This window comes from Mesoplodon mirus (assembly GCF_964341445.2).
Source record: "Mesoplodon mirus genome assembly, chromosome: 1".
NCBI lineage: Eukaryota > Metazoa > Chordata > Mammalia > Artiodactyla > Ziphiidae > Mesoplodon > Mesoplodon mirus.
Genome location: NC_138976.1, coordinates 10,232,493 through 10,250,254, shown reverse-complemented (window position 1 = coordinate 10,250,254; position 17,762 = coordinate 10,232,493). Strand labels below are relative to the sequence as shown.

The 17,762-nt window shown below is 38.7% G+C and overlaps 1 protein-coding gene across 7 annotated transcripts in view; it reads left to right on the top strand.

Moving 5' to 3' along the window:
• Positions 1-17,762, top strand: part of GAPVD1 (GTPase activating protein and VPS9 domains 1) — a 74,553-nt gene that overhangs the window by 38,681 nt on the left and 18,110 nt on the right. For 5 of the 7 annotated variants that reach the window (XM_082629605.1, XM_082629603.1, XM_082629606.1 and 2 more), the window contains 9 exons: positions 280-405; positions 2,564-2,737; positions 4,597-4,737; positions 5,788-5,922; positions 6,384-6,503; positions 10,088-10,165; positions 10,293-10,663; positions 14,019-14,106; positions 15,095-15,175. In XM_082629605.1, coding sequence (XP_082485731.1) covers positions 280-405; positions 2,564-2,737; positions 4,597-4,737; positions 5,788-5,922; positions 6,384-6,503; positions 10,088-10,165; positions 10,293-10,663; positions 14,019-14,106; positions 15,095-15,175 — 1,314 coding nt within the window. The remainder of the gene's footprint in view (positions 1-279; positions 406-2,563; positions 2,738-4,596; positions 4,738-5,787; positions 5,923-6,383; positions 6,504-10,087; positions 10,166-10,292; positions 10,664-14,018; positions 14,107-15,094; positions 15,176-17,762) is intronic. The other 2 variants (XM_082629607.1, XM_082629608.1) reach the window with 1 other exon arrangement.

The following is a 17,762-nucleotide window of genomic DNA, read 5'->3' as shown; positions in this document are numbered from 1 at the left end:
TTAAACATTCTTCTGTGATTACACATGTAGATTGCTTTCACTTTTCAGACATTATAAGAAGCACTGCAACAAGCGACCTTAGGTGAATTTTTGACTAGTTCCTTAGGATAAATTTCTAAAAGCAGAATTTCTGGCTTAAAGGGCGTGTTTATTTATAGGGCATAACAGCATTAAAAGCACTTTAATCAGTCTTTTTAGTCTCTTATCAAAGCATGAAAAATTACATGGTGGCTCATGACTGTCAAAAAAAGCTCACTCACAGTATAAACGTTTCTCTAGGTCCTTCAAATCGTTCTAATTCAGTATCCTCACTAGACCTGGAAGGGGAATCTGTATCAGAACTTGGAGCAGGACCTTCTGGGAGTAATGGAGTTGAAGCTCTACAGCTGTTAGAGCATGAGCAAGGTAAAGTGAGGTCGAATTCAGCTGTTCAAGCAGCAAAGAATTTACCTGGTTGCAGAATAAACAATCTGTTTCCATGTAAGTTGGCTGTGTTCAGTTGATTATATAATGACCATTAAACTTGCATTTACTCATAGTTCCTTCAGTTCTTAAAAATGTGTTTAGTTGGCAATTCCCTGGCGGTCCAGTGGTTAGGACTCACTGCGGTGGCCCAGCATCAGTCCCTGGTTGGGGAACTAAGATCCTGCAAGCCTAGTGGCTTGGCAAAAAAAAAAAAAAAAAAAATGTGTTTAGTTGCTAAGTGGATTATTCAGGCTAAAATTACATAGAATACTTAAAATGAATTGCTTGAATTCTGTAATATTTGGTATTTCAATTCTGTAATATTAAATTTTTAAGGGACACTAAGATAAATACGCAGAGCTCAAGGAACTTAGAATAGGGAGAGAATGGTACACAAATGATTAAAATTATCATAAAAGTGCTTTGGCAGTTCTGAGTGAGAAATACATGTGGTTGAAAGTGTAGGGAAAAGCTTATTGGGAGAAAATAGTAACCTCAAAGCCTGGCTGGCATTGCATTGGCTGAAACTAGAGATATTCTAGGTGAAGGAATAGTAGTATAAGCAAGTCAGGGAGGTGGGAAGCCATAGTACTTACTCAGGAACTGTCAAGTAGGGTCATAGCGTGAGGTAAGGATGAAAAGTACATGGATCCCTTTTGTGCTTTAGGAAGATTAATATGAAAAAGTCCTTTGGATTTGTCCATTTAAAGATCAGTGGTGGCTTTCACAGGAATGTTGAGGGCAGATGCCCTCAACTGGATTTGAGGCAGTGACTTTAGTGTGTGTAAAAATCACCTGGGGATAGGGGGGAAAAAAAGACATTTCCCATGTCTCATTTCTAGAAATCCTGGATCAGTCTGTTTTTGGAAAGGAAAAGAGTATTGCCAATTGGGTTATGTGTGGTTAAGTAATGCTGTGTTTTTACTGGATCAGTTTGTCACTGTATTATTTAGGATTAAAATTTCTGCAGATAACAGAAACCTGAAATAATATTAGCTTAAGATAGAAAGAATATCACCTCTTTAACAAACCGTCTAGGTGATTCTGATATGGGTGGTTGGCAGTCTACACTCGTGAATACTAGGTTAAGAAGTGAATGGGGACTTCCCTGGTGGTCCAGTGGTTAAGGCTTCACGTTTTTTGTTTTTTTTTGTTTTTTTTGGTATGGATTTATCTGTTAATTATTGCCACAATAATGCTATGTAACAAACCACCCCAAAACTTGGTGCCTTAAAACAATAAACATTTTGTTGTTGTTGTTGTGGTGCATGAGCCTCTCACTGTTGTGGCCTCTCCCGTTGCGGAGCACAGGCTCCAGACACGCAGGCTCAGCAGCCATGGCTCACGGGCCCAGCCGCTCCGCGGCATGTGGGATCCTCCCGGACCGGAGCACAAACCCGTGTCCCCTGCATCGGCAGGCGGACTCTCAACCACTGCGCCACCAGGGAAGCCCTGAACATTGATTTTTGCTCTCACGTCTGTGGGTCAGCCAGGTGGTGGTTCTGATTTGGACTGGGCTCATTCATGCATCTCTTGTCATCAGTGGTTGAGTAGGGAGCTCTGCTAATCTTAGCTGGGGGTCCGTTGGTCACTGGGGAGCTGGCTCATCTAGGATGACCTTTGCTTTGTTCCATGTGGTTCCTCATCCTCCAGCAGACTGGTTTCAGCTTGTCCTCATGAGAGAACCAAGGATGAGAGAGCAGAGGTTTCTAAGTTCTCTCTTGAGGCCTAACCTCACAACTGGCACACTTCCTCCTTAGCTTTTGGACAAAGTAAGGAACCAGGCCTGTGCAAATTCAGAGAAAGGGGAATATATCCCAATTCTTGACCAAAGTCACACTCTAGAGGACAGGGAGACAACTGATTGCATGGATGGCCCCAGTTAATTTACTGGAAGGGGGAGGACATATGCAGAGCTCAATTCAGAGAGGGAAAGAGTACATCCGTGAGGGAATAATTCAGTGTTTTAGTACTATGTGCTGAGTGTTAATGTTAAAATATGTAACTTGAAGTTCAAAGACAAAAAGGTCTTTAAAGTTGATATAAAAAATGATAGCTGTGCTACCATTTTTTAAGTGCTTAATTTTGTTTTTGATAGCTACAACCCAGGATAATCTCGATGATAAGCTAAGGAAGTTTGAAATTCGTGACATGATGGGACTGACAGATGATAGGGATATATCAGAAACAGTGAGTGAGACGTGGAGTACAGATGTCTTGGGAAGTGATTTTGACCCTAACATTGATGAAGATCGCTTGCAAGAAATCGCAGGTAACTGCTATTTAATGTCTCTGGAAGATTGCTGTTTATTCATATCCATCCACCCCTCATGGGAGGGAACTTCAGTGCTCTGACAAACATGGTGTGTATGTTAGCAGTAACTGGGAAACTGAGGTAATTGTATGTGACAAGGCATTTGTGTATTTCTTTTTTCTTTACTTAAATATAGGTAGTATTTTCCCCTGTCTACATTGAAGCACCCCTCCCCCTGCAAAAAAGAAAAAACAGTCTTTTGAATCAACTTCTTGTCAATTCTTGTTTGCAGGGCATAGTATATGTTCTTAGTCTGTGATTAGCATATTCTTCTTTTGAGACTAAACACCTTGCCTTAACATGAAAATTCTTACAGGTTATAGCCATAAAATCTTTCAGAATAATATGATACTGAGATTCTCTAAAAACTGAATTTACATCTGGAAGGTTTAATTCAGTTCCAAAGAATGACCAGTTTTTTCTTTTTTCTTTTTTTATACCAAGTTTATCGAGATACAATTTACATACGTTAAAAGTTACCCTTTTTAGGATATTGTTCTGTCTGTTCTGAAAGATTCATACAGTCTTGTAGTCACCATCTTTATTTTCTTTTTAAATCATGGAACATTTCAAACAAATACAAGAGAGAACAGTATAATGAACACCATGTACCCATCACTCAGCTTCAACAATCACACATACACACATGGCCAGTTTTGTTTCATCTCTTCTCCCACCTTGTTATCTCCTCCCCCGATTATATAATCACAGGTTAATCAGGCAGGTTCCAGACATTATTTTATTTGTAATTATTTCATGATGCATCTTTATTTTCTAAATTTTTAAATTTAACTTTTATTTTATATTGGAGTAGTTGATTTATCAGTACAGTGTTGTCTTAGTTTCAGGTGTATAGCAAAGTGATTCAATTATACGTATATCCATTCTTTTTCAGATTCGTTCCCCATATGGGTTATTACAGAGCATTGAGCAGAGCTTTCTCTGCTGTACAGTAGGTCCCTGTTGACCATCTATTCCATATATGGCAGTGTGCATATGCCAATCCCAAACTCCTAATTTATCCCTCCCCCCATCTTTCCCCCTTGGTAACCATGACGTATCTTTAAAAGTTACCTTTTACCAGTTTTTCCAAAGGTTCTTCATCTACTGAAATAAAATTGTTCTTTTATTAGGTTTAATCAGAAGTAGTGGAGCATTCTGAACCTTGAGTATTTTTCACACAGGTTTACAATAATGTTTAATCTTTCTATTTGTATTTTTAAGCAGTGTAAATAGATTTCTCAATTGGTTTTGCATTATTTTGTTCCAGATGTCAAAGTACAATAGTATTTTTCCTGGCAATGAGCTGTATTTGGGCAATAAGCTGTATTTGCAGTTGAATGAGTGCTACAGAGGAGATGTGAGTTTTCCTGCAAATATATTTTATTGCTCTGAATATGTGGCTAATGTGCCAGAAGAAAACATATTTGGCCAGTGTAACTTTCTATGGTTAAATGTCTCTGTTTGAGTGTTTTTAATCCCTGAAGGACTAAAATATTAGAGAGATATTAGGGACATGTAAAATTTGCTAAAAAGTCAAGATGAAAACTAGTTGAAATGACTTGTCCTAATGATCTGTGTTTTCTCAATGGAGACTAAGGTGAACAGTAGGAAACTGATGAAAAGGAGCTTGCGTTATTGTGACCAAAGTGGGAAATTTATGTTTTTAGTGGTGTTATTCATTGAAATTACTCTTTCCTTGGCTTCTTTCTTGTGAATAGAGAGATTCTGTTAGCTTAGTGTTTGGCTTTTTTCCATCGTCACTGCTCTTTCCCTGAGGACGTTTGTTAACCCTTTACTCCCTACTGGTTATACAGGTGCAGCAGCAGAGAACATGTTAGGCAGTTTACTGTGCCTGCCAGGTTCAGGGTCAGTGCTTCTTGACCCCTGCACTGGTTCTACCATATCAGAGACAACAAGCGAAGCTTGGAGTGTAGAGGTATTGCCAAGTGACTCAGGTTAGTATGCTGTCATTGTTTGCTTTTTGATTTGCACAGAAGTTTTAAATGTAAGGTATCCTAATTTCTATATTATGTACATTTTGTCAGATATACATTTGACAAGTATGAGGCCATCACACTGCTAAGAATTTCAAATGGAAAATTAGTTTAGGGTATTTTCTGTCCATCAAGAAAAAATGCAGTGTTGGATGGCATAGGCTAAGATGGCAGGTGCTTTCTGACTCTGTTCAGTTACCTTGGAAGCAATCGTTAGTAAGTCATCAGGATTCTATGTGGGACATTGAGTTCAGTATCTCCCACTAACTTATCACAACCACTCTGAGTGGTTGGATGCCTGGTAAGCATGTTTAGATTTGGAGAACTTGATCCAAAGATACCTAATGTATTTTTGAAATGCATTGACATTGAGGCTCTGGAATCCTGAGAATTATTTTTTGCAGGATTATTATAAACATATATAAAGTATTTTGTACTTTCTCTTATGTATTGCATTTCTGCTTTTTTTCTGATTATGAATATAAATCCTTGTCTTCAACTAAATGTCAAGTACCAGAATGCAAATATAAGTAACTATATATCTGAATTACCTTCTTTTTGATTGCTTGGCTCAAGAATAATGAAGCAATCTTGATATGTGTTTTTTAATGTTACCACATTCAGACATGCTAACCTTTACATAAGGAGACGGTAGGATTAGCTCAGTATTGAACATCCATAGGAGTTATTTTTTAGAGAGTGGTTGATTTAATGCTAAGCTGTTCTGTATTCTCTTGTTTAGTTTACTTGTTAACCAATAGAATGCTCTGTGAAATTAGTGATCTGGAAGCAGAGTTTTCATCTGTGCACAGTGAACTGACCTGTATTAGGATGAAAATCACAACCTCGACCTCTTTAACACTTGATCTAACAAACTCTGCTAACTGGCCCAGACTTAAAAGTCTGTTTACACTGATTTCATTCATGCCCTGGTGGCTTCTGGGTTGCAAAAGCTGAAACTGTGACATGCTAGTAGAATCACTGATGTGATACCTCACTTTTTCTGTTTAGAGGCCCCAGATCTAAAGCAGGAGGAGCGACTGCAAGAACTGGAGAGCTGTTCAGGACTGGGTAGCACATCTGATGATACGGATGTCAGGGAGGTCAGTTCCCGCCCCAGCACACCAGGCCTCAGTGTTGTGTCGGGTATGTCTGGCTTGTTTTAAGGAATAAGGATTTGAAGGTGTGTTCCCACCTCCCCATTTATAAAGTTGATAGCAAAGAGATGTATTTTATTTAAGATCTGAGTAATTTCCAGGAAACTTATTTCTGTGGGACCTGACATCAATGAGAAGTTAATGTGTGCCGTTATAGAGCCTGTCAAAGTAGTTGACAAATGGTCTGTGTGTGTTCCCTCTATAACTCTATCTGTTCTTGGTAGCCTCTGCTACTGTATTTAGACATCACATGATAATTCTGATTATGTTGTACAAATGAAGGTAAATATATTTAAGCAATCGTACAATAAAGGATATAATACCAAACAACTCACATGTAAAGAACTGAGACACAAAAAATGTGAGAATGTATACATTTCTCCAAACTTCATTTACTTTTTGTATGGTTATTTTGTTCTTGCTGTTTATTTTTTACCATTTTTTTTAAAGGCATAAGTGCAACCTCTGAGGATATTCCCAATAAGATTGAAGACCTGAGATCTGAGTGCAGCTCTGATTTTGGGGGTAAAGATTCTGTCACTAGTCCAGACATGGATGAAGTAACTCATGGTAAGAAGGGGAAATGAGAATGACTTTTAGAAATGATCACATCCATGTTGAAACTGGCAGCCTTTGACACATTGCTGGTGATAGTGTCAACTGTTGCAGCACTTCAGGGTGTAGTTTGGCAATATGTGTGTAAGGCCTTAAAATAAGGTTCACACGCTAAATTTGGTTCAGTTAGCCCACTTTAGGAATCGGTCATAAGGAAACAGTTCCTGTATGGAGAAAGTCTTATGCACAAAGATGTTCTCCGTAATATTTATATTGGCAGAAAATTAGAACCAACCTAAGAACTGAAAAATAGAATGGCTAAGTGAATTTTGATGTAACCACTTATTAGAACTTATACAGCTATTTTTTAAATGCTTTAAATAATATGAAATAATTTGGAGAAATACCTAGAACATAATACCACTTGGAAATTTTATTTTTAAAGAATTTTATATATAAGATAATAAAATGTTAAAAAACCTATCCTAAAGAAAGCACTGGGAAGAAGTACCAGAGTGCTAGTAAGTAGTGGTTTTATATCTTGGGCACTGGGTTTGAAGTACTTCTTTTGTTTCGTTTTTTACATTTTTGTTTATTCTAAACCAAAGTTTTTTATCCTCAACACTATGGACATTTTGGACCAGGTAATTCTTTGTTGTGGGGGCCTGTCCTGTGCATTGTAGGATGTTTAGCAGCCTCTCTGGCCTCTGTCAGAAGCACACCATCCCCCTCCCTCTCGTGCAGTGATGAAAACTAAAAATGTCCCCAGACATTGCCAAATGATCCCTTAGGGGGCAAAATAGCCCCAGCTGAGAACCACTGTTCTAAACCAGCAGTTTTCAAGTGTAGTGTCCATGGACCACTGAGGGCCCTTAAGACATTTCTGGGGGCTGGGGAAGTATGAGGTCAAAACTGTTTTCACAGTAATAAAAGGTTATTGTCCCTTCTACCATATTGACGTTGCAAAGGTGGGTAAATTTGCTGAGGCCTTAGCATGAAGCAAGGCAGTGGCACCAGACCAGACTAGCAGTCACTGTATTCTTCTCTCACAGTTTAAAAAAAAAATTTTTTTTTTTACCTATGAATGTCTTTGATGAAGTGGTAAAAATTATTTAATGCTATATCTCAACCCTTGAGTACATATCTATCTAATATTGTGAAGTAATAGGAAGTTCCCCTTTAATGCATTTCTGCTGCATTCTGAAATACGATGAAGTGTCTCAAGGAAAAGCACTTATGTGATTGAGTTGAGAGCTAACTAAGTAGCTGTTTTTTTTTCTTGTTTGTTTTTCATGAAATACCATTTTTACTTGAAAGAATGACAAACTGTAGTTATTCGTACTTGGATATTTGGCAGGCATTTCTTGAAAATTAACAAAATGAGCCTGTCATTTCAAGGAAAACAACTGACAGGACAGAGTTTGTTGCCAATGATAAAATCCAAGCTTACAGATAAAAATTAGAATTTTGGAAAACTCGTGTCTACCTCCACGAGCTTGACAACTTCCTGCTATTTAAAAACTTTTCTGGTGAGATTGGTGGTGATATCAAGAATGTCATTTTTTTTGATGTTATATGATGAAATGTGTCAACATTTGGAAGATCTGCATATCTAATTGAACCAGTATTTTCCAGATGATCAGTGTATGATGTTACAAAATCATGCTTGGGTAAAAGATCCATTTAAAGTGCAAGACAGACCAATTAAATTTTAACGTAGCAGAGTACAAAAAGTTCACTGATTTGGTTTCAGATTCCAAATGGTAGCTAATCTTTAAAAAACTACTACTTAGCAAGATTTGGTAGAGTATCAAAGAATAATATCCACAATTTTCTGAAAAGGCTGTTAAAATATTGTCTCTTTGCTACCTGCATATCTTTGTGAGATCAGCTTTTCTTTATATATACTTTAACCAAAACAACATGTGCAACAGATTGAAAGCAGAAGCAGATATGAGAATCTAGCTGTGTTCTATAAAGTTATACATTGAAGGATTGCAAAAATGTAGAAGTGTCACTCTTCTGGTTTATTATTTTGGAAAATATAATTATTTTTCATTTAAAAGGGTTATTTGTGTTACCATTTAATAAGTATATTTAAATGAATGTAAAATTTTAATATAAAATTTATTAAAAGTATAAAATTTTTTTTTTTTTTTTTTCTTTTTGCGGTATGCGGGCCTCTCACTGTTGTGGCCTCTCCCGTTGCGGAGCACAGGCTCCGGATGCGCAGGCCCAGCGGCCATGGCTCACGGGCCCAGCCGCTCCGCGGCATATGGGATCCTCCCAGACCGGGGCACGAACCCATATCCCCTGCATCGGCAGGCGGACTCTCAACCACTGCGCCACCAGGGAGGCCCTAAAAGTATAAAATTTTTATTTATATATTCTTTTCAGTTTTAATTTCTAATATGGTAAATATCATTAGATATAACCAACGTAAGTAAGCTTTTAGGGTCAAAAAATTTTAAGAATGTAAAAGTGTCCTAAGACCAAAATTTTGAGAACTGATATTCTAAGCTATCTTTCATAATGATACACTATTTCTCATTTTTTAAAATGAAGGTAATTATAAGACACAGAACAAAAGGAAAATCAAATGGCAAAATAGTACTATTATTCATTATCAAAAAAGAGCTCAGACTCAAAAAGCTTAGTGGAATGGTTTCTTTTATATATTTGTAAGTTTTAGTCTCTGCATATTTTTATATCTCTGATTTTGGTTGTTTATAGACATATGCTTAGAGGAGTCATCTTTTACTCTGTAGTTTTAAAATATTGTACTTTAGAAGTTCAAGTTTGTTTTGTAGTATAATGTAGTATTGCTAATTTTTAAAATAAATTTATTTATTAACTTATTTATTGGCTGTGTTGGGTCTTCGTTGCTGCGCAAGGGCTTTCTCTAGTTGCGGCGAGCAGGGGCTACTCTTCGATGCAGTGTGCGGGCTTCTCGTTGCGGTGGCTTATCTTGTTGCGGAACACAGGCTCTAGGCGCACAGGCCTCAGTAGTTGTGGCACATGGGCTTAGTTGCTCCACAACATGTGGGATCTTCCCGGACCAGGGCCCTGCATTGGTAGGTGGATTCTTAACCACTGCACCACTAGGGAAGTCCCGTATTACTCATTTTTGTTATGAGTTCTCTTATAAATTGTCTTTTGCTGAGAGCAATATTAGAATTTCAAATTTTACAACTTTTTATTTATACTCCTTCTATAGGTAGTATTGCCCCTATTTTTATAGGTGGAGGGAAGGTGAGATTCAGGGAACTTGTGACATTCTGAAAATTTTGATGATTTACATCTTCTGGCTCTGCTCTTTGCATTAACCATAGTACAGTTTGGCCATTAGAAGTAATAGGCAGTGGATGCTAGACTACTTAAATGTAATTAAAATCCATGTAAATATGTAGATAAAAACATAAAATGAATTTGAGGTAAGCAGAATATGCTATTTATTAGATCATGTTTTTTCTGATATGCCCCTCAAGTTGTAATTGGTCAAAATGGAAGACTGTGGAAGAGAACCTTTGTCACAGTGTTGAAACTCCTACTGAGTCATGAGTTCTGACCTGGTCACACAGTTTGCCCATCTCTTTTAGGTGCCCACCAGCTGACCTCTCCTCCTTCTCAGTCAGAGTCTCTCCTTGCCATGTTTGATCCACTGTCTTCACACGAAGGTAAAGTAGTCAGATGAACTTTTTGACTCTTGTTTTATCATGGACAGAAGAACAAAACCAAAACCCTTTGTTCGTGCCTTTGTTGGACTTTGCTGTCTCAGCTGCAGACTTTTTTTCTGTGTTCCAGGGGCTTCTGCTGTAGTAAGGCCAAAGGTTCACTATGCCAGGCCATCGCATCCACCACCAGATCCCCCAATCCTGGAAGGAGCTGCAGGAGGAAACGAGGCCAGGTTGCCAAACTTCGGTTCCCATGTCTTAACTCCAGCTGAGATGGAGGCATTTAAGCAAAGGCATTCTTACCCTGAGAGATTAGTTCGCAGCAGGAGCTCTGATATAGTGTCTTCTGTCCGGCGACCTATGAGTGACCCCAGCTGGAATCGACGTCCAGGGAATGAAGAGCGAGAACTCCCCCAAGCCGCAGCCATTGGTGCTACTTCTTTGGTGGCTGCACCTCATTCATCATCTTCATCCCCGAGTAAGGACTCCTCAAGAGGAGAGGTATGGGACACAGGCCTTGTAGAAGTACTTGCTAATTATGGTCAGCTTTAGTGTTCCATCTGCCTAGTTCTCTTGATACCTGAAATTAATGTGGAATATATAAATCTACGATGAAGGGTGGACAGTAGTCATGATTAATGGTGATTTGTCAATCCTATATGTCCACGACCGTAACCCATAAAAAGCCTTTACTTTGGTTTTGTAATAATGTATCTTGCATTTTTATAATACTTTTAACTTTCCTCCAAGTATCTCATTTAAACCTCACAGTTTCCTTCAGAAATGGTTAGAGGAAGTACTTTTTTTCTTTTTTTTCCAGTGCGTTATTATTTTTAATTTTGAAACAATCACAGAGTTACTAAAAAGTTGGAAGTAGATACAAAGAACCTCCCCCGCAACCATGTAAGAGTAAGTTGCCAACCTGATGCTCCAGTGCTCCATCACCTATGAATACTTTAGTGTAAGTTTCCTACAAGCAAGCACCTTCCCCTATGCGTCATAGTACAACCATCAACATCAGGAAATTAAAATTCATACATTAATAATAATGTATCAGGGCTTCCCTGGTGGCACAGTGGTTGAGAATCCGCCTGCCGATGCAGGGGACACGGGTTTGTGCCCCGGTCCAGGAGGATCCCACATGCTGCGGAGCGGCTGGGTCTGTGAGCCATGGCCGCTGAGCCTGCGCGTCCGGAGCCTGTGCTCCGCAACGGGAGAGGCCACAGCAGTGAGAGGCCCGCATACCACCAAAAAAAAATAAATTAATTAAAAAAATAATGTATCAATACATTAATGATAATTTTCATACCCCATTCATGTGTCTCCTGTTGTCCCAGTAACATTCTTTATAGTGAAAGGATCCCATTCAAAATCACATCTTGTATTTAGTTGTCATGTCTTTTTAGTCTTTCTTTCTTTTTGGCTGCATTGGGTCTTCATTGTTGCGCGCGGGCTTTCTCTAGTTGCAGCGAGCGGGGGCTTCTCTTTGTTGTGGAACACGGGCTCTAGGTGCGCAGGCTTCAGTAGTTGTGGCATGCGGCCTCAGTAGTTGTGGCTCGCGGGCCCTAGAGCGCAGGCTTGGTAGTTGTGGCACATGGGCTTAGTTGCTCCGTGGCATGTGGGATCTTCCTGGACCAGGGCTCGAACTCGTGTCCCCTGCATCGGCAAGCGGATTCTTAACCACTGCACCACCAGGGAAGTCCCTTTAGTCTCTTTCAGTCTAGGACATTTCCTCAGTTTCTCCTTGACTTTCACGACCTTTATACTCTTTTTAAAAATTTTATTTATTTATTTATTTATTTACTTACTTACTTATTTATTTACTTACTTATTTACTTATGGCTGCATTGGGTCTTCGATGCTGTGTGCGGGCTTTCTCTAGTTGCAGTGAGTGGGGGCTGCTCTTCATTGCAGTGCACGGGCTTCTCATTGTGGTGGCTTCTCTTGTCGCGGAGCATGGGCTCTAGGCGCGCAGGCTTCAGTAGTTGCAGCATGCGGGCTCAGTAGTTGTGGTGCATGGGCTTAGTTGCTCTGCGGCATGTGGGATCTTCCCGGGCCAGGGCTAGAACCCATGTCCCCTGCATTGGTAGGCGGATTCTTAACCACTGCACCACCAGGGAAGTCCCTATACTCTTGAAAGTTACAGGCGTTATTTTCTAGAATGTCCCTCAGTTTGGGTCTGCTTGATATTTTCTCATGATTAGATTCAGGTTATTCATCTTAGGCAGGAATATCACTAAAGTGACACTGTGTTCATTTCACTGCATGCTGCTAGGTAGCACACAATTTAAATTTGTCCCACTACTCTGATGTTCACTTGGATCGTTTGATGAAGGTGTTGTCTGCCAGGCTTCACTACTGTAAGTTACTCTTTTCCCCTTTGTAATTAATAAGTATTTCTGGGAGGAGAGAGGACGTTGAAAATATGTAAATATCCTGTTCTTTCTCAAATTTTAAATTTATCCACTTATTAATCATATCTATGATCTCATGATTTTCTATTTTTAGTCAATGGGTTTGTTACAGCCATTTATTTTGAAGCTCAGTTGTCCCTGATTTGGCCAATGGTCACCCCTTCAAGCTGGCTCCTGTGTTCTTTTGACATTTGGGTATCTTTCTTTGAGTATCTCTCTGCTTTCTGAAACAAAATTTTATAAGCTTGTATTGTATTGTGTCTGCTTTAGTCCTGGAATCAGCCATTTCTCCAAGGAGCCCTTGTTCCTTTTAGTAGAAAATGGCTTTTAGAAATCAGGATCTGGCTATTAGGTGTGCTCTTTGCTGTAGGGGTGTAGCTGCTCCCAGGACCTCTCAGTTGACAGAGCTAAGGAGAGAGAGAGTGTGTGTGTGTATGTGTGTGTGTGTACATGCACATTTACATGTGTATTTATTTCTGTATCTTTCTCTTTATATGTATAGAACCATTTCCAGTCTAAAAACGACAGAATTCATTTCATCTTCCTTCCATTCCATATTTGCAGTTCCCTTCTCCAGCAGTGAGAAGACTGCTTTCATTATTCTTCATGTATGTACTTATTTGATCAGTCCCCCTGTAATCCCGTCCCCACCGCTGAACCCTCCCTGGATGCCATTCCTCTGCTTAGGTTCTGATATCCCATTCACATGGATGCCCTTAGAGAAGGTATTTTTAGTTCCAGTTTTGTAGATGAAAAAATAGAAATAAAATGATTTGCCTAAAGTCACATGATAGGCTAGTAAAGGAATTACAGTCCCTGCCTTTTGACATGTGGTCTTAATAATAACTCATTATAACTGGTGATCAAAACATGAACATTGAAGTTGGTCAGATCTAGGTTTGAGTCCCGGCTGTGCCCCATACAGTCTGTATAACTTTGGGAAGATGAGGAGATAACCTTCTTTAGCCTCATATTTCTCATCTATAAAAAGGGCTTAGTAATAGTATTTATCTCTTAAGGCTACTGTGAAGTTTAAATGAGATAATATATGTCCTTACGTTCAGTGTTTGGCACACAGTACATACATAGTTTTATTATTAATATTACTGATACCATCTTTACTACCCCTCTAGATTTTATGTGCATTGCATTTACTCATCCCATATGAGTATTTATTGAGTGCCTACTCTATGCTAGACTCTGTATTAAGCTTTTGGTTTACGGACAGTAATGAGATAGTGCCTACCCTCAAGTGATCCATCATAGTCTGGTGCTTGAAAGGAATACATCCCTGTTCCAGAAGTTGCCTGTACAACAATAAGAACAGTTTTGCTTTGAAGAAAAACTAGTGGTCTTTGTATTTCACAGACTAACTAAAATCCTTTTCATAGTAATTTATCCTGCTGTCCAACTCCAAATAAAGCATCAAACTTTTTCTACAGACTGAAGAACGCAAAGATAGCGATGATGAGAAATCAGACAGGAACAGACCTTGGTGGAGAAAGCGTTTTGTTTCTGCCATGCCCAAAGGTAATTTTATAAAATATCAGAATGTGATATCAGCAACAAGAAGTAAAGCCCCAAAATCTCTTTCAGAGAGCCAAAATCTGACCTCCTCCGTGAGGCCTGTGGGGCCTCAGTTTCTTGCTGTTTTGAGGGTATGGAAAATGATTTCACTCAGGTGGATGCTAAGGTACAGCTTTGGAAGTGACAGTTCCTGTTCTTTGCAGGAAGTGGCAGTGGTTTCATAAATGAAAGGCAGGTCACGGTTGTTTAAATATCATATACCATTGAAGTTAAATACATAGGACTTTTGACATACATATTGCTAACAATTATTTCAGGAAAAAGGGATGCTATTAGTAAACAAACATTGAAAATTTATCCTTTACATTCCTGGAATAAACTTAAGCTTCTTATGTTTATGTTCATTGAGAATGATAATACCCTGAATATGAGTGTTTATTCTGGAATGCAGTTGTGTAGAATTGTTTGCTTTTCTTGTGAATAGCCTGACATCCTAACAGTAGGTATTGAAATTTGAGTTGGCAAAAGCATCTCTTCCAGGAAGGAGAGATCATGCAGGATTAGGGGGAAGGGCTTCCTCCAAAGGCCTCTTCTCGGCACTCTTCTCGGTGCTCAGGAGTCGAGGAGCACCGCGTTCGCGCCAGACTCAAGCCCACTTTAGGAGGAGAGACTGAGGCTCAGAGCTTTGAATGTGTCGTGTTTTGAGCAGAGGTTAAGAGGCAGTGGTTTTGATTCAGTCCCAATAGATTCCTGTTAAATCATTCTTCCTGTGGCAGATGACCCCAAAGCAGATTCTGGAAGCTTCTTTAAGCACCTTCAATGCTATTTTAAGAATGATTATCAGTTGACACTCGGGATTTCTTAGCTTTTAAACTTTTCACCTTCCTTCCACTTAGAAATGTTGGCACACCAGTTAACTCCAGAATGACTGCTGTCTTCCGAGTAGTGCAGTATGTTATATGTCACACTACTGACTTTATTTAATTTCCAGCTCCTATACCATTTAGAAAGAAAGAAAAACAAGAAAAAGACAAAGATGATCTGGGGCCTGACAGATTCTCAACACTCACAGGTTTGTAGACCCATGGACTTCCTGGCTCCTTCATTCCCAGAGCACATATTTCATAACACTTTTTCTTGGGTGCCATAAGCGTTGCCTTCTTAGAAGAGTGTGTCTGTGTGTGTACAGTGGGGAGTATGTTCTTCATAGCTCTGTGGTTTCCAGTTGGCGGCCACAGTGAATCTCAGTGCGCTCTTCCTGCAGACCACCCCCACCATCATCATCCTCATTATCATAACTTCTGTTTATGATGAGGCCCCTGATCCTGAGCCTCTAGGCCTACCCTAGAACCCGACATTTTAGTGGGATGATGACACACAGTGCCTTTTAGGAAAGTGTGGTGATGGTTTTAGTGCTATGCATGCCATATCTTTGGATCATTGACTGAATAGTTTTCTTTAACGTTGATCGTAGAATTCTAAATTTATTTCCATCTGTAGTTCTTGATTATTCAGGATCATTGTGAAATTCTATTTTACCTAATCATTTCCTTTTTTCGTGATAAGTGTTCAAACAATATCGTAAATTTATAAACTTTACCAATTTTTTACAGCTTGAATCATTTTAACATTGCTATCTGACCCAAGGAAAATACAACTAGGGGTTGGGTTCTTGCCTCATTCAGCACTTGTATTTTTGCAGCTTCTTTTTGGCATATTATGAATGAACACCCTAAAAGGAAAAAGTATGAGAGGTAGTGTTGATGACCCAACCTTGAGTTTGATAGCTGTATACTGTCTCCAGTGACTGAAGAACGTCCAGAGGGAAATTAATTTCTCACCTCTCTTTTTCTTGTCTTGATTTTAAATTATGTTATCCTACTAAGGTAAAATGAAGACTTTTACTTTAAAATGGGATAGGTTTCAAAAGAACATCCTCCTCAAAGAGCTCAGTGTAGTACAGGTAGAATCCCATTTCAGTGCATAGTTATTGTCATGTCTAGTTCTAAAATAAATGTAGATGTTACCATGTCCTAGTGTACATCCCTGTTTATTTGATGAGGTGACTTGCCTGGAATAAAGGGTTTTAAACAGCAGGAGCTGTGCTTTCAGGCCAGGTTCCCTGTTGAGAGCAGTCAAACCTATCTCATTCAGTCAACCAATGCTTGTTGAACATCTGACTCATGCCAGGCACTGTGCTAAGTGTGGTAGGTGTTCAGTCAAATCACACATGACTCTTGTTCTTTAGGGACTTACAGCCTGATTCAGAAGCAGTGGAAAGGCATCCTTTCGGCAAGATTTTTATGTTTTCTTACCATGCTCCTGGCTTTAGAACACCACCACCATTCACAGAGTAGAATGCTCTTAATAGAATCTCAGGTTTTCAAAATGTTGAATTAATAACTTTGGAGAAGTTTTATTTTTTTACTCGTGTCTTTGGGCAATACATTTTTCTTAGTCCTTGGTGCCTAGATTGTAAGCTAAGTAGAGTAAGTTTTTTTCCATAAAATATTTCATTTTGTTTGTGTTTGATTCAAGCGGTTTAGCTTCCCTACGGGTGCAGAAATTTCTACCCACTCCTAATTAATGACCCAAAGGAAAGTATCATTAAGTCAATTTTTTAAAATGTTACGAGAGGGAATTTCTTAACAGTCTGTCCATAATCTTGCCGCCTTAATTTTCTTTTTTTCATGTTTTCTCCCAATCTTTCCTTATCTATACCTGGCTTTTCATGATGAAATCAGAGTGTGTATGTAACTTTGTATTCTTTTACCACATGTTATTTCATAAACCCTGTCCCAATTTCTGCTTGACATAGTTGGTTTTTTAATAATTTTTATTGGCTCTGAGATCATCTATCATTTTATTGTGGTGTGAACATTCTCTTGCTTTTCGATATTTAAATTGTATCCATTTTTTTTTTACTATGAAAATACTGCTCACAGCTTTGTATGTATAGCATTTTTTGTCTATTTTAATTGTTGTCCTCAGGTAAAATTTTTAAGAACGGTGTTACAGAAATAAAAGTTATAAGCAACGTGATTGCTTTCACTATGTTTAACCCTTTTTTAGAGCCCTCAACAGCACTCAAAACCAATAGCAAAAAAAAGATTTTGTAATGATAAAGGTTTTATCAGTTTACATTTTGAAGAAGATCAGATTTTATTAGGACTCTATTATCATGCATTCAAACATCATTGTAGCAGAAAGATTATATCATTTTGGAAATCGTTTCTCCCTACAGTTTACCACAATTTTACGGAGACACGAACACTAAATATTTTTTTCATGGAAACAAAAGAAGAGCCTATGAGCATACTACTTAACCTCTTTCTACCTTGATTTCTTCTTCTTAAAAATGGGGGTGATAGTAGTACCTCCATGTAGGGTTGTTGCGGTGATTAATTGAGATCATTCATATAAGGTGTTTAGCACAGTTCCTGGCACGTGGTACATGCTCAATAAATGTTAGCTGCTGTTAATATTAGCTGCTATTAACACGTACACATAGATAAATTCTAGTGATTTTTATCTGTTTTAAGACTTTTTAAAAAATGGGATTCTACCAGAATGTAGACATGACCTGCTTGGCCTAGATCTGTCTCAGGAGTTTGCATTTCACTATGGAACTGTATTTTGTCCCATAGATCTGTAGCCCT